The sequence below is a fragment of the Camelus bactrianus genome, chromosome 20, assembly GCF_048773025.1.
Source record: "Camelus bactrianus isolate YW-2024 breed Bactrian camel chromosome 20, ASM4877302v1, whole genome shotgun sequence".
NCBI classification, from domain to species: Eukaryota; Metazoa; Chordata; class Mammalia; order Artiodactyla; family Camelidae; genus Camelus; species Camelus bactrianus.
The window spans coordinates 7,516,739-7,536,653 of record NC_133558.1 but is presented as its reverse complement, the minus strand read 5'-3'; the positions used below and the strand labels follow the sequence as shown (position 1 = coordinate 7,536,653).

General features: G+C 45.2%; 1 protein-coding gene across 11 annotated transcripts in view; it reads right to left on the bottom strand.

Annotated features, from left to right (window-relative positions):
• HIVEP1 (HIVEP zinc finger 1) overlaps positions 1-19,915 on the bottom strand; it is a 248,786-nt gene that overhangs the window by 111,239 nt on the left and 117,632 nt on the right. For 7 of the 11 annotated variants that reach the window (XM_074348113.1, XM_074348102.1, XM_074348106.1 and 4 more), the window contains 4 exons: positions 18,234-18,311; positions 15,693-15,760; positions 15,148-15,209; positions 7,887-8,029 (listed from right to left, as the gene is read on the bottom strand). In XM_074348113.1, the coding sequence (XP_074204214.1) occupies positions 7,887-7,926 (40 nt within the window). In that variant the 5' untranslated portion in view covers positions 7,927-8,029; positions 15,148-15,209; positions 15,693-15,760; positions 18,234-18,311. Of the gene's footprint in view, positions 1-7,886; positions 8,030-10,755; positions 10,973-11,003; positions 11,286-11,549; positions 11,955-14,783; positions 15,119-15,147; positions 15,210-15,692; positions 15,761-18,233; positions 18,312-19,915 lie in introns of those variants that run through there. The other 4 variants (XM_074348109.1, XM_074348110.1, XM_074348111.1 and 1 more) reach the window with 4 other exon arrangements.

Genomic DNA, 19,915 nt, shown 5'->3' with positions numbered 1-19,915 from the left:
TCTTGAAGAGCTTGGAAGTTCCCTTGACTGTTTGCGATGGGAAGTCCAGCCTGGACTATGGTATGCAGCCACAACTCTCAAATGGATTCCCAACAATTAAAGACTTCAGGGCAGGGGAAGGTGCTTCCGGAGTAACGCCGGCTCTCCGTACTACGCCTGACAAGCCTTAGTTTGTAACTGGGGTGGAGAGTACTTCCCAGCTCTTACTCTGACCAGGGAAGCTCTTTCTACTCTCAACAAGTCTAAGCACGAGAGTCCAGAGCAGAGGCACTAGAACCGCCTGGCCACGGGGCCCTGGGCAGCCAGCAGCGTCTCTGGGCCTCACTGCCACGTCCATACATCTCACATGGTTGTAAGAATTAAAGGAGCAGACGTGTCAAAAGCACTTTGAATAGAGCCTGATACCCAGACGTGTGGACAGGCTAGCTCATCTCATCACAAAAATGACCTATTGCAACCTCCCTCCTGCTGCCGGCCCACAATAAACCGTAACTATGAGACGCAATAGGATAAAAAAAACTTCTAAAGACTACTCCACAAATACCATCTCAAACAAGGCACAAGTAAGCTGCTCAAGATCAAGTCACTGACACTTCTCTGCCCAACTTTCTCACTTGTAAAATGAGCACCATGAACTAAATACCTCAAAGGCCCACCTTCCCAGATGCAAAACTTGGGTAATTCTCTTGAAGACGCATCTGAAAAACTAACAGTTGGAGAGAGAACACCCTGGCATTACTGATCCACCTTCCAGGTCCATGTGCAGAAGCCCAGTTCATCTTACTTATTATTAAACTATCAAACTCTGCCCCAATTGTATGCTGAATCCATTTCTATGTGGATACTATAATATTAAATGCTAAATGCTGACTGTATCTTTCTTCACCGGAGAATCAAGTTGGAAGATAAGCACATATAAATAAGCTTACTTCAAAATACAAAACAATACAAATGTCTCAGTAAATTCACTCTAATCATATAGGCACACGGAAATACTATATGCACATAAACACCTAAGTATCCTAACAATCAAGCTGTGTATGTATTAAGTGGATGTAACTCCTAGACCACTATGGTTCCATTTCACACGTCCTGACTGCTATTCCAGTTCAATAAAAGTAGCCAACTATTCTGTGATCACTATATTTTTTGAATACTTTTTCACAGCAGCACAGCCTTACAATATTTTCTGGAACAAAACTCACCATAGAAAATTCCTAAGAATCTTCTAAAAATCCTTCATTTTAAAGTTATTTGTAAAAGGTCACAATTAATGCAATGTTGCACAAAGTATAAGCTTTAAGCCTAATGGTCAAAAAGAACTTCCTTCTGGAAGAATGATCTGAGTACTTGAGCAGGGAAGAAAGGACCTATTTGGTGGTAAGTTTTTGTGCAACAGTGAATAATAGCAAACAGTATTAGAAACATCAAGTGCTTTATAAGAATACCTTAGCATCATTTGTAATTGGCACATTATTAGTATGTAAAAAATGCTGTTTTTCAAAGAATGTTTTAAAAGAATTAAATATGTAAATGAAAAAATAAGGCACTTTATTTACAAAACATTTTTTCAGATAACACAGGAATCAACTTTAGCACAGACTTCTTCAAATTAAATTGCATTCTAAAATGTGGACCTTTAAAATGTATGTATGTGATAAGAAGTTTCATGCACATTATGTATTTTTCTGTTCTATAAAATTATACCTCATCAGAACACATCTTCTGCAAAGACGTTCTAAAATAAAATCGTTACTCTAATTAATAGTATTATTACATTTTGAATTTACTTTTAAAAAGAAAAAAGCATTTGGTTATTGTCAATAAGCACTCAAAAAACATCAGGTTCTCAGTATGAGCTGAAAAGTAACTATCTGGAAAAAAAAATGGAAGGCTTGCTATATTAAGTCTACTCTATTTTTACCCTAGTCAAACTAAATAATACCAGCTACTTACAGGGTAATTCCTAACAACTTCAACTGCTTTTTCACCTGTATCATAAAAACTATATTTTAAGTTATTATTCATTTCCTTCTAGCTACAGTCATTTACAGAATTTATTTTTTGTAAGCCATGGGGTTGTTTTCCCTACACAGATTTTCTGACCTCTCAAATCTTAAGGCTGTCGGCACAGAACTGCTGACCTAACATTCAAATGTGAAAAACAACGCATAAGCAGCTGGAATTCCCTCTGAAAATCATCAAAATTAAACCTATTCTACAGATAAGCTCAACAAGATGATGCCCACATAACAAGAAAACATACGATTTTATAAAACCATCACTGGAGTGGGCTCATGCGCTGATGAAAACATTCACATTAATCAGACGAGTCCTGCAAACCCTGCCGGGTGTCCATGGTATCACACAGGAGGGGCGTGGGGGATGGCGAGATGGTACCGTCCGAGAATCCTAGATCTCTGAGGATAGCTTGTGCATTTCACTTCTATCCCACGTGACACTGCTGTCAGGAGTTTTGACAGTAGTTCACTTACGATAAAATAGAAGACCTTACCATCAGTTTCCTGAGAACTAGGTGCAGCCAGAACAAATGACGTATTTTACTTCATTCAGTGCTGTCGAAAAATGAGGCAAGGTTAGAAAGCAAACCAAGGCGGCCGCGCACTGGGTAAGAATTTCCTTTTCACACAGTTGTCTGCACTGACCTCTTTTCCAAATCCCAAGCCTTGAGGAGTCAGGACAAGGAGGAGGAACGTCAGTGGTCAATGCTGAGCACAAGTGTATCTTCCTCTATGCAGTTTATCAAAGCGGAATTAAAGGGTTCATGTAGGTATTCCTCGGTTCCCTCTGTTTGCAAAGCGTGTGCAACTCAAGAGTTTGACATAAACCAGTTCCTTACAGAAAGTAACAAACAGCTCTCTGGATTGAGTGTTTACCCAGTGTCAGGCACTGTGCCAAATGCTTACACTTGCCGTATCAGCTAATCTTCACACATCTCTATCTCACAGAGGAGGAAACCAACATTCACCGCTTGCCCAAGGCCACACAGCTAGCCCAGGACAGCCTAAAGCCAAACTCTTTACCTTTACGTTAATTAAATGTACCAAAGGGTTAAACTCTAGGAATCCTATGGTGAAACCTCACATAAAAGTTAATAACTACTTGGGTTATCGTTCAAGGAGATTCAAATTTTATACTAGAATAGGCTTCTTTATCAGAGGCTACCAAATATCGTAAGAATCATTTGCTACTTGAGGTTCCAAAAAAACATAAATTCCATGAGTGCAAATCATCTTTAACCCTCTAGTCTGCTAAAAAGCTAACACAAATGTTATTTTGTTGAGCACAGATAGAAGACTAAAACAGTCCCTTTGACATATAATTTATATCCAGCTAAGATGACAGACCTGCAGAATAATTATGACGCAGTGTCAAAAGCACAACATGGCAGCTGCAGACACAAGCCATGGAAGGCCACTGTGGGGTGGGGGACGCGGCGGGGGGAGAGGAGGAAAGGGGAAAACTCAAAGAAGTACTGAAATCTTCCTTAGTAGACACATCTCCCACACAGAGTGGAAATGGGGAGGTGGGGAGGGCAAAGAGACACTTTCCAGAAAGAAGAGCAACAAAGAAATGCTGGGTTTGCAGGCTGAGCTCCTGAAACGGGAAATGACCAATTATGAGATACACAGGAGAATGAGAAGGCGGTGAGGACAGTGTCCCGGCTCAGTTCCCGACTTTGGACCCCATCTTCTGAGGCCATGGGCAGCCACAGACCCCATGTGTGGATCTCGGCTATGCTCTGATCACCCTCCTGAGCGTTACTTCTCATGCCATAATAAAGCTGGCTCTCTGAGGGGAAAAAAGCTCTCCTCTCTTGCAATGCGTTCAGAGCCAAATGCACTCAACCAATAAGAATGAAAAGCAGCCACACCAAATTCTCAAAATATGCTTTGCAAAAGGTTAATCCTTAGTATTTTCCACACTAATTTCCAATCTTAAAGTCAGTGAGTCTTTGAAACCCTAGGCCCAAATACAATGAAAACACCTATTTTCTTTTTTTTCTCCAAAGCTTTGAAATGCATTCACAATGATGACTGGAATAATACAAAAACAGCCCTTCACCTTAAAAGGTCAGACATGGAACCCCTGCAAGTCCCCAGTTCCTCCATTACATGCTACCCAAGCGTCCCAGGAAAGACCTGGGACGGTGGTGGTCGGGGGGAGTGACGGCTGGGGAGGATGGAGCTGTCTCACTGTCACATTCGTCACGACCACGTGTGGGACTCCCACCCTGGAGTTTGCCACAGAGTGGCCGAGAGCCTTCTCCAGGGAACCTAGGACAACACATAAAGCCTTTCTTCTCAACACCAGGTGCTCCTCTCATGCTCTTCAGAAATTCGTACTCAGCCTCACAAAGGAAATGTCAGTGTTCAACTCTACCCACCCACACGGTGCCGACAGGCACCAAAGACAAAGGTTCGACCTGGTTTCTGTGGCGAAGGGTGAAGACACTCAGCAAACCCCACTCTCCCGAACTGCACAGAGCACCCATCTGTCGGTCTCAATTATGCCCCCAAAATTCATATCCCACTTAACATACCAGTTCTTCTCACACCTCTCCACGGAAGATCCCCTAGCATCAGAGAGGTGGAAACCCACCTCCTTACGGGAGCACACCCTTTGATGCCTAATTTGAATCTAAGCCAATGTCCTATGCACAACAGAGCCCTGTATTGTATTTTTTATACTTGATAATACTTTAACACAGGAATACACACACGTGGTTTACTTACATTCCCCCAAGTGAAATTCATCTTCCAGAAAGTTACATATGTTTATCCTGTGGCTCTGCACGTCCACAGGAGTATACCAACCTCCGCGGAAAGCCCCACAAATAAAGTAAAGTAAAATTATATTTTAAAACTGCCATGGAAGCAAAATAAACACATAATTTCAGATTCTTCACATGTAAATCTTTCATTATTGACTTAATTACTAAGCACAAGACAAATATTTTACATTTTCTAAGGAAGACTAAAAAGAGGCAACATGTTTAGTGAAAAGTCCTAACATGATGGCATACGGAGCATGAGTGATGAGCCGGTCTGACTTCCTCTCTCCCCTTGTCAGAGCTAACTTTGTGAGCTAGGTCTGCCAGAAGGCAAAGCAGTGGGTCACAGGGAAAGTGAGACAAACACGATATTCCAGCTGTCACAGTGAGATTCTAAAACGTCATTCCTCAGTATCTATGGGGGACTGGCCCCGGACCCCCGTGGACACTAACATCCTGGTCCCTTCACTTCCTGGCTTTAAGGTTTAGGGGATGGGGGAGTACAGTTCTTAACTTTTTTTGTGTGCAATGTATATCTTTGCAGTCTAGTAAAATCTATAGACTTCTTCTCAGAATGCTTTTTAAGTGCATAAAGCACAGAGGCTAATAAAAAAAGAAACCAACTACAACAAAAGGCAGCTCTTAAATACTAAAAAATACATTTGAGAAATTGCCCAAGTCCCTTAAATAAGATGGTCTAGTACAGTCAGCCCTCAGTATCCATGGGTTGTGCATCTGAGGATTCACCCAACCCACAGTTGAAAAAAACCCACATACACGGGGACCCTTGCAGTTCAAACCCTGTTCAAGGGTCAATAGCAAATGCTAAAAAATTCATTTTAGGAGCTAACATTTACCTGCTTACTTTAACACCCAAATTGTACCCAGGGATAGAGTCCTCATATACATTTTTAGAAGGCAAGCGGAAATTTTAAAGGTGTTCTTGCCTTTGTCCTTAGCTTACTTAGGTTTTCCCAACGGGAACAGCTCAGCTCTCATTCTTCTCAGCTGAGTGAGCCAACTGGCTCAGACACCACCTCTTCCACGAGGTCCCCCTCCTCTGAGCTGGGGAATCTGCCGTCCCGCCCACATGGCTGTAGTAATGTCTTGTGCTAATCTACTCTGATCTCTCCTTCAGTGGCTGAGAGTAACTCTCCTCCCTGAATAGAACTTCTTACGCTCTGGTCATGGACAATAACTTACATATAGTAGCCTGGGTTCCCCAAGGTGCTTCCTCAGCTCCTACCCCAGGATGAAATGCACTCACCCTGTCTTGTCAGCCTCCTGGATAATCTCTCAGCCTTAACAGCCCAATTCAGATGTTGCCTTTCCTTCCCACTCCTGCCCCTTTCAAACTAGCCCCCCACAATCAGGATGTAGTATCATCCCTGACTGACCTCTGGGGGAATCTCTGAAGCCCTGCTCTTCCCTCACTGCATCCTCCTGGCAGGGCCCGTGTCTGATGATCACTTTATTCCTGCCACCTGGAACAGCAGCACGTGAGGCTGTTCAAAAACAGCTGCTGAGTGGTACGATGATTTGAGACAGAAAGGAAATGAGCCTATGGCCTAAAAATCTGCCTTTCTCTGGATAGCCACATTACCCAGAATATGATAAAGTATGTATTTTAAACATGAAAAACTTTTATGACCTAATGAATAATACTTCCAGATCAATCATGTATTCATTCTTTCAATGAGCATTTGGGCTCCTTAATAGTAGCTGCCAGGAGCTGTGCTGGGCTAGGGCCCCGCCAGCCCCCACGCTGCCTCTGAGCACAGGGATCAGAACAGGATGCCCTCTCTAGACAGATGAACTACAGAAGCTGGGCCCAGGATTCCACATGCCTGCCTCAGCTGGTCGTGAGCAAGAGGCTCTGCCTACAGGAGCAAATGAGAGGAAGTCCTTTAGGGGCCTCAGATGCTAGTGAGGGAGACAGGCAAATACCCAGTCAGTTCTCAACATTTTCTATGTGGCCCTGAAAAATCAGACTTCCGGATACAACACAACGTACTCCCTCTAAATCCTCACCTCACTAAGCAGTGGGACTATAATCATCAATTTGAACCGGGGCCAAGGCATCCCCCTATGCCAGCAGAGAGTTCTAGTACCTTTAGGAAACAAGCACTGTTTCCAGATTCAAGCAGGCCTCATAACTGACTACATTGTCAATTATAACCTCATAGTGACTGGCCAGATCATTTCACCAAGGAATACTTTCAATTCATTTGTTTGATTTTTAAGTCATTTCTTACTTTGCATGTGCTGGAGACTATTTTTTCTGTAATTGTAAATATTTCATAAGATACTTTACTCACTTAGGAATTATTTGCTTTAACAGTTCTTTGGTTAACACTACTACTCTCTAATCTACTAAAGTTAAATACAAAAGATAATTGCTGTTCCCAGCTGCTAAAACACATCAGAATAAAACAAATCTTTTAAAAACAGTAAGCTAAAATAAACTGACTTTCTTAATGTTAAAATATCTCTTCACAGTTAAGAGAAAATGCTTTTTTGTTTTTATACGGAATGTATATTATACACAAATATATTTTTGACCAATTGCTTCCCTATGAAAAATGTATCAGTTTACCTATTTTCTGAGTTCTGCAAATAATGATCTGAGTTAATGTCAACTACAACTCTCTTCACTTCTTGTTAATCTAATGTACAGAGTAGTACAAACATAAATGTCAAAAGAAGTATGGGGGAGGGGGTGAAAAAAATTCATGGTGATCCAGCTGGCAAAGAATATCCAACCATTCATTTAAGACTCCTCTATCCAAATAAGGTACCTGTTAAGAGATAGTAAATCTCAGACCTTAATACGCACACTAATGGTTGGGAAGGCATTGTAATTTAGTCAAATTCGACTAATTCATTCAACAAATATTTATGAAGCATCTCCTGAGAGACAGGAATTGTGGGGGCAGGTGGAAACGAACCAGAGAAATGGAACCAGTGCTCCTGGGGCCAAGTAACCATGAAGCAGGGTCACCATCCAACAAGCTGCCATTCCTGCCACTAAAGAGATACTTCATAATACAACTTATTACAAACTCTACTTTTATTTAATACAGAGCCCTACCTCTTAGATTTCTGGGATGAATCTGTTTAGTTCGAGGCATCTTCTTTGATTCAGGGGCCCCTTTTCCTTCTTAGAAACTGTAGGAAGAGCAGGTCACAGAAAGGTGGCTCCATACACCTAATGTCCATCAATTAATCCATGTGCTGAAAAAGAAAAACAGTCACGTTTCACTACCTGCAAAGGAAAAAAAGACAGTTCAAAAGTTATAGCTTAATATAGCACTAATCTAAATTTAACAAACGGTAGCCAGGCTGAAGACCACTGCAAACCATTACTTCCTAACTTTTAATTAAACACAGGACACGTCCTTTTGCCACTATCTGGGCTTTCCCATTAAGAAAACAGGAGAAAAAATATCACTGTCCCTTTACCAAAAAAGAGAGAAAAAGTGAATTGTTTTAAAGTCACATTACAAGGTACCATTAAAGTACAGCATCAGGCTATAAAAGAGCTTTGCTGCATATAGTACATGTCTAACCATCTGTAAGTTCTTTGGGGACAGACAGGGACCATGTCTCATTCATTTTGTTTTACTGAGTTAACTCAGTTAATATGTGTGGTTGCTATGGGGGGCTGTTCCCCAGTTCTTCCAGTTCCCCCTTCAAGCGCCTGTTAGGACTGTACTTTCTGCCTCCCTATGTTTAACTAGAATGTGTGACCAGTTCTGGCTAATAACCAGTGAGTGGGAGAGGCAGGCATCACATCCAGGCTGGAGCGTTCAGTTATCAAAGCAAGATCTCTCAGAGCTCTCTTCCCTGTCCGCCATGGGACAGGCACTGTTCTAGACAGTGAGTCTGACAACACCGAGCTGAGCTCTTGCCAAGTCAACACGACCATGTGGCATAAACACAAAAGAGATCATTATTATTTTAAGCACTGAGGTATGAGAGTTATTTGTTACTACGGCATAACCCTGTCCTGACTTACACATTTTAAACACAGTGATTGGAAATACAGTAACAATCCAAAACTTAATCATCTCTTGTCTCAAATCAGCTGCCTGTCTCCTCTTCCACAAGATCCTCAAGGATCCTGGGGCTAAAATTTTAGTTTTAGCTTCTTTTGATAAGGCTGATAAGCAAAGCCCAAGATGATGTTAAACATTAAATTATGTTTCATCACTAAGCAAGGACACAAGAATGGAATACGAATGGTTTAGAACTTTCATAATACCCAGTACTGTAGAAAAAACAATACTTACTGAGCACCTACTGTGTGCCTATGTACTTCCTACACATCACCTAATTTAATCCTAATGATAACTGGTTAGGTAGCTATCATTTATCCATTTTATAGATAAGAAAATTGAGACAGGAACCTGCCCATGGTCAGCAAACAAGGAATGTGGCACCATGTGCCTCATGTACTTTCAGCATTTATTTCCTTGCTGGACGTAATACTTGCCCTGGGGCTTTTATTCAAGACACCGTACAGCACAAGTCATGACTATTTTGGGTTCAAACCAGACTGAGTTCAAAGTTTGCTGTGTGGCCTCATTCAAGGTACCTAACCTCTCTGAAGATCAGATTTCCTGACTGTAAAACTAGGAAACAGTACGTACCTCACTGGGTTGTTGCAAGGACTAAACAAAACAATGTAAATGCTTTGATCACTGCCTAGTACACAAAAATATCAAATATTAATTCTCCTCAAGAAAGCCTCTATGGGAAAGGCTGTATATAATATCTCACTATAAGATTTTAGAAATTTATGGTTTCAATACAACAGAAAAGAAACAGAAGGGAAGAAGGCTATAATTAACTTCAGAATTTTATCCCTGATAAGGCGGGATGTGGGCACCGCACAAAAATATTTGCAATTTTTTAACTGCATGGGGGAAAATATGAAATAGGATGGTCCAATCTATGTACTTCATCGAACACTGTGCTAAATGATCTGTAAAAAACATGGTTCGTCAACTCCCTGCACCGAAGACATCCACCATTCAACTGACGAAGCCCCTGTTTCAAGAGTATTTAGAGACGTCAGGGCCAAATAAATTGTACGAATGCTTAACTCTGTTTCTTGTTAAAGCTGTTAAATGATCACGATATTTCGAAGTTTTAAAAGCATGAACTCCGACAGTAATTCAATCACGTGACCCCATAGGATCGGGAGCCTGCTCTTAAAACATGCAAATTTCCAATCAGTACCAGCTTTCCGCTACTCTGTTCAGTGCCAACCCACTGTCCCTAGCTGTCCATCCCAGGTTTAAATCCTTGTAGGCAGGGAGTCAGTATTTTCAAAGACAGCAGCATTGTAGAGATGAACACGAATGACAAACCGTTCCTTTACAAGAAAGATACACTACATGGAGCAAAAACATGACACGATCAAAAAGCGTAGACAGTTGCAGAGAAAAAACATGAATGAATGTGGAGGGCGGAGCCTGGGAAAACCCCTCTGCAACGCTGCACTGAACAAAGCGCTTCGCATGCCAGGAGGAGGGGGGAATGGAAGTGCCAGCTCAGGAAGGAGCCTGGAGTGGATGCGGAGAGCAGGAGGAGGAGGACGAGATGAGGCGAGTGCGGCAGCCCTGAGACTCCTCCTAGCCGCCAGCTCCGCCGCCGCCCCCTCCCCTCTCCAGCTGCAACTCCTTCCCCAGCCCGACCCCAAGGCGAGCCTGAGCCGACCCGCGCCCAAACCCACCGCCCTCTTCCCAACTGCAGCAGGCGCGTTCTCCCAACCCGGAAAGAAACTACCCAGGTGTCGGGAGTAAACAGATACTTAGAGCAAAGAACGAAAGGAAAAGAAAGCCACAAAGCCGGGAGGTTGGGAAGCCGAGGCCTGGTCTCCCTAACCACCTCCCCCCCCTTGCAAAATGCGTCTGCGGCTGGAACGCGAGTGGGGAGGCTGGGTCCCTCCGTACCTGCTCGGCTCGCAGGACCGCAGTTTGGGCCGCTCACGCGCAGCGAGGGCACCCTGAAGTGACAAGAGTCTCCCACACGCAGCCATCCCCTCTGCAAGGTCGGCGATTGCACACACACGCACACACACACGCGCGCCCGCACGCCCCCCGCCCGCGAAGAGGGATGTGGTCCTGCCACCCTCCTCCCGCCGCCGCTCCCTCGCCGCCCTCCCAGCTGCAGCGCCCCCACCACGGAGCCCGCGCCGAACCTGCTGCCAGGACGCCCGGCGGGGCCGCTGCCGCTGCAGCCGGCCCCTGGAGCTGCGCTGCTGATGGCGGCGGCCGCAGCCCGGAATCTCCGCGACCCCCGCGCAGCAGCGGCGGCGGCGGCGCCTGGGATCCCTCCTTCACTTGACAACCCCAAACACAAACATAACCTCCTTCGGCTGCTGCTCCAGGTCCCCTGGCTCTGTCCCCCTCCCCGTCGCCGCCCCAGCAGCAGCCACACTAAAGGCCGGCGACTGGCACTCACACCACCCAGCGCTGAAATATTAAACAGGGGAGCCGACCGGGGGGCGGGAGGGGGAGCGCGGGGCTCGCGGGCGGGGGCCGCAGGCGCCGGGCGGGAGAGGCGGCCGCGCTCGCCGGCGCCCGGGGCAGCGGCATGACCGCTGCCGCCGCCGCCGCCACCGGGGAGGGGGCATCCGGGGGGCCCGGCGGCGAGGCCGGGGGCGCGCGCCGCGGCGAGGCGGGGCTGGGCGGGCGGACCCCAGGGCCCTGGGGCCCGAGGCGAGGAGGGCGGGCGCGGGCTTTACCTCTCCCCGGGGCAGAGTAGGGCACGTTTAGCGTCTTTAGGGGCGACGGGAGGAGCGCGGGCCGGCCGGCGCGAGGGAGGGAGGGCGAAGGTCGGAGGCTTTCCCGTGGGTGGGCGGGGCGGCAGGGGATCCCCGGGGGCGGGAGGCGGGGAGGCCACGGGCAGCGACGCGCGGGCGGGGGAGGGGGCGTCCCCCGGCGGCGACCGAAGCGGGGGCTTCGCTAGGGGAAGGGCGGGGGTCACCCCGGGCGCGGAGGCCCAGCTGGACTGGCACGGCCTCCTACCCCCCTGGGGTAGGGGTGGGGTGGGTGACCCAGCTCGAGGTTCGTGCGGAGCGCGGAGTCCCGGGTCTCCCCAGCGGGGCGGGCCCAGGACTGCGCCTCCCCACCGCCGCCCGCCCGGCCACGGCTCCGCCCCGCCCGGCCGCCGCAGGGACAGCAGGGGGGCGGAAGGAGGCGGCAGAGCGGCCCACGGGGGGAGGGGCGGGGTTAGGGACGCGAGGGGCGGGAGCCCGGGGTCGCGCTGGCTTGAGGACTGGCGCCTCGCGGGGGCGGAGGGGCGGGCCCGCTGGTCACGCGGCCCCGGGAAGGCCTGGCCGGGTCGCGCAGTTGGGGGCGGTTGGTCCGGGAAGAGGGGCGGGGACGAGTGGGGCGGTAGTTTCTCTTTACCGTCTCTTTACTTTCTAAAGCAGGATGTGGGCCGGCCCGGTGACGTCATGGGGTCTCCCAGCCCCGCCCCCCGCCCGGGCCGAAAGGGGGAGGGTAAGGGAGAAGGGCGGGCGGGAGGGTTGGGGGGGTACCCCAAGGGGGTTTCCTCAGCAACGCGTTGAGGGAAGGGAAAAGTCATTGTGAAACTTGAAACTCATTAACTTTGAAAAACAACTTTAAAAAAAACGGGAGGGGGGCGGGCTGTTGGGTTGAAGGGTGGAAGGGGACGTATTAACCCTGAACTGAAATGAAACTACTTTTTGGTGGCGGATGTTCTATTAAAAGATTGAGGGAAGCCAAGGTTATTCCAAAGGCCGCTCCAATGCCCGCTGGTGGTTCCCAGAGCCCGAATTGCGAGCGCTGTTAACCCTTGCCTGTCTGCCTGACAGCTTGGGGCAAGGAGGAGAGGGGTCTTTGAGGTCAGGAAAGGGGGTTGTGGGTCTGGACCGCCGAGCTGGTCCCAGGGACTCAAGGGAGGAGAGAAAGGGGGAAGAGGGAGTAATTACCATAAACCAGAGTTTGGCCCCGGCTGCTAGAAAGCAATAGAGGAAGCAAGGAGTGGAAATCTATGGAAAAGAAATCAGGAGGGGCTGCACAAGGGTAACGATAAAGGTTTTCGGGGTGAGACCTAAAGAACGTTAGAAGTTTGGGGCGCAGAAATTCCATATGTACACCTAAAGAAGCAGGCACAGTGACTGGTTTAAGGAGCCACGCTGAACTTGGGAGGACTAAGGTGAAACAAAAATTTTGCGCAGAAGAAATTCTCAGATAAAACCAATCTGCTTTCCCCTTTTAAGGAATAAAAATGCTAAACGACCGTACACCCACTCTGCTGGCCATGTGTGCAGACTTGAATTGTTTTGTTCCCTGGGGCTTCCATAAAGACATCTAGGTTTTTCCTGCTGGGGTTGACCCCTAAAATTCCCCTGAGGAAATCCTACCTCTAGCACATTTGAGCTAAGTAAAGCTTAACGCACCAGAATGCGAATGATTAAAAATGGAATACTCAATAATGGCGAGCTTGTAATAAAAAAATAATGTAATGTAAAGAGGGGAATATACCTGTGAAAAACTGGATTTGGTCATAAGAGCAAAGAGCAGCCAACAACTACCTAAATTTGAAATAATGTTTAGCATACTATGCTTCCAACCTTGCAATAAAATAATGCAGTTTTTTCATTTTCGATGTGATAAAACCATCTCTTTTATGAAATGAAATGACACCTAATGGATTGCAATCACCAAAAAATTATGTAAATACCAGTTTGCAACTTGAATTAAAAAAAATATCAATTTAAATGTGAAAGTATCCCTAATTTGTCAGGAGATTAAGATTAAAGTAGCTTGATGATTACTGATTCTACTTTGTGTCACCTGCTAAGTCAAAAATGCTAACTGAATATATTTTTAACCCAATAGGTGTCGACCATCACAAATGCATAGTGTGAACACAATGTTTACATGGGATTTGGCATTGCTGTGAACTTTCTAACAAATTAAACATGAAATCTGGAGTTGTAATAGATTAATTCTGTCATTTCAATTTGTTAAAGAACTTTTTTCTTAAACAGACTATTCACAATTTAACTTTCTTGAGCACCAACTTAATATTTATCTTTTTTGTGATATATACAATACCGAACAGTTTCCCAATTTCTGTTTTCGAGTTTTCTAAATTCAGTTTCTTTTCCTAATTCTGCCTAAATTCTGTCTACAATTCTAACTTCCTAGTTATCAGAATGCAAGGAAATCCAACTAAATAAAGTGGCTAGTTTCGGCTTAATTATTTTGTGGCAAATTGAATACAACTTCTCAAATTTAATCTTATAAACGGAATGTGGTGGAAAATAATTTTTTTGAACCACAAGATAAATGTGAATGACAAGGAGCAGTTTGAACTGTCAAAAATTCTGTAGCAATGGGGGAGGTGATCGTACTCTGAAAAAAAAAGGCGGGGGGGGGGCTTCTAGGACCCCATTTCTCTTTGGCTGCACCCCTCCTGGCCGTGAGAGTGCTTCTGGAGCCCCCGTCGGGAGTGAGGTTCAAGTGAGGGCAGTGTCACTGGGAGGCTCTGCACACATTTTCCTTGCAGAGCCGTTTTGGGAGAACACAAGTCCCCCGTGGGCTTTCCGCGGGGCTCCGCCATCCCGCCGCGTCCACCGGGCTCCGCGCCACCCCGCCGCCCGCGCGCCCCCTGTCCCGGTTCCCACGCGGCCGCCTGACCCGCCCGGCTCGGGCTCCCCCCTGGCGCGGCCCCGCGGCCCCGGCCCTCCGCCCTGCGCTCGGCCCGGCAGCGCCACCGCCACGCGGAGATCCCGGAGGTTCCTCCCCGCTGGCCGCCGGGTCACGCCGCCGCCCGTCCCTCCCCTCCGCCCTCAGAGCGCGCTGGGCTTTCCCGTCCACCGGCCGAATCCCCTCCTCCTTGGGGCGACCCGGCGACAAAACCTGCCCCGCACGCTCTGCCAACTCTGCCCCACACCCAGGCTCTTCCCCAGCCAGACGCCAGACAAAAGAACCAGAAAACTTACCCGAACTGCCACGCGAAAGTCTGATCCAAAGCTTCCTGGGTTTAACTTTTAATTTTAAAAACAACAAAAGCAGAAACCAAAAGCCTCCTAGGTTGGAAGTGGGCGTGAGAGGAAATGCGAGGGGGAGGCGCTTCTTTCCCTCGGCTGCTTTGGCCCCCCCCCTTTTCTGGCCCCTGCCTGGGGCTTTGATGTTATCTAGTGCACCGCCTACATTGGGTTTATACCGTGGGCTCCGCGCCGAGCATGATACACAGAAATTCGGCACTTTATATGCTGGTTTATAAGCAGGTGGTCACGGTAAAAGGATTCCCACTTCTTAACCCCGCGGGGAGAAAGGAGCATTTACCCCGCTGCCCTTTGTTACCTGGACTGAAATGAACAATCCACCCATCTAGTAATCCTGAGCGCTGCACCTTGTGGCATTTTCTGTTAGACACACAAAAAAAGAGGCCTTCAAAATTAGATTCATTTTCCCTCCACTCAGCACAAACTTAGAACAAGGTGATATTGTACGTTTTCTGAGGCTTTGTTTGGTTTTTAGATCTCAGTTTTGAAAGTAAATATTATTTCCCTTCTAAGATAGACCTACAGACTTGAAGAGACAAGATACCTCTGAAGAAAACTCCATAATAACACAGCTTTCATATACCATTCTTACAGATCAGACTCTCCCAGCACCCTCCCCCTCACGTTACGGAAAGCTTGTAACTGTTAATTTTATCTTACTTAACTGGACACTAGCAGAAACTGCATATATTTTTACATTAGATTAGTCGTCTCAGGACCATCACATAAAAGCACTAACAAAGGGTGCTTTTTTTTTTCCTTAAAAAACAGGTTAGTAATCAAGAAATATTGCACGTTCTGCCATTCAGGCTTAACCTTCATCCACTTTATGCCAACACCAACCTGTGTTCAGGCCTTGCCCTCTGGGAGTTTACAAATTATGGAGACAGAATAAACACATGGAAAAATACCTAGAGGGAAAAAGATACAAGAAGCAGCTTATAAACAGAGCCAATTAAAGTTATACAGAGTTATTTACATGATTGCTGAGAGCTTTCTGGATTGGGTGGAGGGCAGGATTATCAGAGAAAGTTCCATCCTCAGGGTGAGTTCTGAGCAGGATTTTGAAGGAGAGAACATTCAGGATTTGGCAATAGTATGAGAACAGCATTCCAGGGAAATAAGCTTGAAGGTGAGAGCAAGTGAACTGTGTGTGATGGTCTGGCTATAGCAAAAAGTCAAAGTAAGTGTGAAAAAAGAAGGGTGGCCATATAAATATAGCATCCAGATCAGGGCACTTTTGAGAGGGAAGGGGAGGCCGTGAATAACTATCCCCAGGTGAGAGGCATTCACCTGCACTGTCCTGGTCAAACAGAATGACTGGGTTCCCTAGTGATGAGCTATGAAAACAGAATGGGCAGGGAAAAGCATTCTTGGGCATCCTTAGGAAGGAATTAACACATAATAGATACTGTGAGCAGTTGGTAGTCATTTGGAGACATCTGGACTGAGAATGATCTTTTTAAGGAAAATTATTGTTACTGAGTGATTTAGAATCCATCATGATAGTATTTATATTGGCAGTAGTATTAATAGTAGTAGTATTTGGATCAGCAGAAATAGCCATAGTAGAGATCTTCCTTGACTTAACAGTAGTGTCACATCAATAAACCCATCATAAGTTGAAAACACCGTAAGTCAAAAATGCATTTAATACACCTAACCTGCTGAACATCATAGCTTAGCCTAGCCTAGCTTAAGTGTGCTCAAAACACTTACATTAGCCAACAGTTGGGCAAAATCATCTAACACAAAGCCTATTGTATAATAAAGGTTTGGATAGCTCATGTAATTTATTGAGTACTGAAAGTGAAAAACAAAATGGTTGTACGTGTTTGGTTGTCCACCCTCTTGATGGTGTGGCTGACTAGGCGCTGTGGCTTGGGGCCACTGCCCAGCATCACTGTAGTGAGAATTGCTAGCCCGGGAAAAGATCAAATTAAAAAGTTTGAAGTATGATTTCTACTGAATATTGCTTTTGCACCATCGTATGGTTAAAAAAAAAATGTAAGTTGAACCATCCTAAGTCCAGGACGGTCTGTAGTATTTGTATCAGCAAAAATGTTAATAGCATTTGTACGGGCAGTGGTAGTAATCTACTATTTGTACTGGCAGTAGTAGTACTAGCATTTGTCTGGGCAGAAGCTGTTCCAGTAGGATCTGTATCAGCAGCAGTACAAATAGTAGCAGTAGTGGTGGTGGTAGTAATTGACAGTTACTGAGAATTTATGACTTGACTTGCCAGGCTTTCCTGTATAAATTCATTTACTCACCACTATAAACCTATGCCACAGATGAAGAAAGAGGGGCTTAGAAATGCTAAATAATCTGCCTGCAGCCACAGAGCTGGTAGATGGTAAGCCCATGACTGGGACCCAGAGAATACTGATATACTATAGCTTAAAGATTACACTTCATGAAAAAACATTACAATAACTATAATGTTCTACATCTGTGGAACAAAGGAGAAAAGGGAATGAAAAAAGTGTCCATTGTTTCAAGTTTTGAGACCTTGGTAGATTGTGTGATGAAAATGGGGAAGTTGGGATGGTGTGGTGCTTAAGGAGGAGAAAAGGACTTTAATTTTAACCATGTCAAGGCTTAATAAGGATGATTTAAATCACATGCCACTATTTATACTATTTATGCCAATACTGATACTATTAACCTTACAGATTACACTAGCAGAAGGAACCGGGTCTCTAACTTCATTTAAAAACACCTAGTTCAAGGCCTGCTAGTAAAAAAAATTTAATGAGTATCATTTGGTGTATTATCTGTTAAGGAGGTAAAAGAATACTTGAAGTGATAGAAGTGATGCTTGTGGTTCATAAAAGAATTCCTCGTAAGCAGTGTCCGCAAGCTGCATCCTGGGAAACATTAGAAAGAGGCAACAGTGTTCAGCTAAAACAATCTAACCTTACCCATGATCTAAGATGTAGTGAGGAACAGAGGAACCGAGGGGAGAACACAGCTAGTTAGTAACACCCCTGCTGCGCTGGAGCGAATCATCAGTTCCAGGATCTACTACTAACAAGCAGCATGTGTTAAGCACTTATGGAGAAGGGTAACCTGTGGTTAAAAGCATGAATTTGGAAGCTAGCAAGCCTGAGTTGAATCCCAGCTCTGCCAGGTGCATTATCTTGGGCAACTGATTTGACCTTCCTGAGCCTCAGTTTACTCATCTGTAAAGTAAATGTAACTAGAGTCTTCATAGAATTATTAGGAGGATTGGATGAGTTGGTATTTCTAAAGCATTTAGAATAGTGCCTGTCACATAGTCATAACTACACACACACACACACACACACACACACACACACACACACACAATTCCTCATTGCATGTCTAGCAATCTACTAAGTGTGCTTTAACATTTATTACCTTTTAAATATTGAAAATAGTCTGTGGAGCCTGGGGAGACCTGATAACCAAATGGAACATGGTACCCTGGATGGAATCCTGGAATAGAGAGAAGACATTAATGGAAAAATTTAGTAATATCCAAATAAAGTCTGGAGTTTAGTTAATAGTAAGGTACAAATGGCATTTTCTTATTTTTGCTCAAATGTACCATAGTAATGTAAGGTGTGAACAATGCAGGAAACTGGGTGAGGGTATGCAGGAGCTCTCTGTATAATCTTTATACATTTTCTGTAAATCTAAAATATTTTAAAATAAAGTTTATTTGGTGGGGAGGGTATAGCTCAGTGGTAGAATGCTTGCTTAGCGTGCACAAGATCCTGGGTTCAATCCCCAGTACCTCTGATTAAAAAAAAAAACCCACTAATTACCTCCCCCACCAAAATGAACACACAAAATAATAACTTGCTGCTACAGGTACCATTGTTACCCACACGTTCTGATAAAGGAACTCAGGCCTAGAGAGGTAAAGTAACATGTCCAGGGTATAACCACATCTGGTCTTATAGAGACCCTCACTATCTGCAGGGGAGACCACCTCCTGGACCCCCAGACCTGCTGCCTAGAGTCTGACCTTTTCTTTATACTTGCACCTGTAGCCATCAAGGGCCTCGGGGAGCAAGTGGGGCCGAAACACAACTCTGAAGCAGTGTTTTCTCAAGTTCAAAATGTCAGGTTTTTAAGTTATTCCTGGCATATTTTAATGGGGGTTATATCCATAATTATGGAATTTCAGCATCAGCACAGGGGTACACTAGGTGTGTGGACCAGGCTACAGGACAAGATTCAACACATTAAAGTATTTCAAGTTTCCCTTCGATATCATTGGTTACAAGTAAACTTCCCTTCCTGTAAATAAACCACCAGCCCCACAGCTCCACCCCTACCAGCTTTAAAGCGCTCTCTTTCTCCAAACATGTCTTCGCTCCCAATGTACACCCACCTCCTCCACTACCATCTCTGTCACCCCAAACCTTACCAGCTCCCAAACTCACCAGCTTCTGGCTGTCTACATATTTTGTTGGGCTCTAAAAAGTTTTCTCTAGATGCCCACTTACTGGATGAAATTTTGCAACTGAACTGCTTCTGGTAAACAACTTTTAAACCCAACCTTTTTTCTCTCCCTAAATTCAGTGCTGTATTACCATATACTATTTCATTTAAATTTAAATGGTTAAATTTACAATTTCAAGCTTACTGGTATCTTTTCATTGTGGTTCCTATTAGGCGAAAATGTCTATGGGTATCAATACAATGGAACCCAGGAGTCAAAGTCCGAGCTGGGAAAAGTTGGAGAAAGAGCAATAGGCAGAACTGACTGTATAAAATCTAAGGAAAACAAAAGTAATATTAATGCACAAGTAAGAGGTCAGCAAGGAAGTGAGATATAAGAATACGCCACAGGACAATAATAGCTCCTGGTAAACTTTAACATGCTTTGAGTGCTTTTTAAGTTTCAGCTATTTTAATTCTGTAGGAGGAAGTGGAGCTTAATTTATAGTAGATGTTTGGAAATGGAACAAGGGTTATAATAAGTCATCTAAGTAAGCCTGTGTGTGTGTGTGTGTGTGTGTGTGTGTGCAGTGTAGAGTGAATATCAGGCAGCCAGATGGCCATGTAACCCAAAGAGGGTGTAGATATTA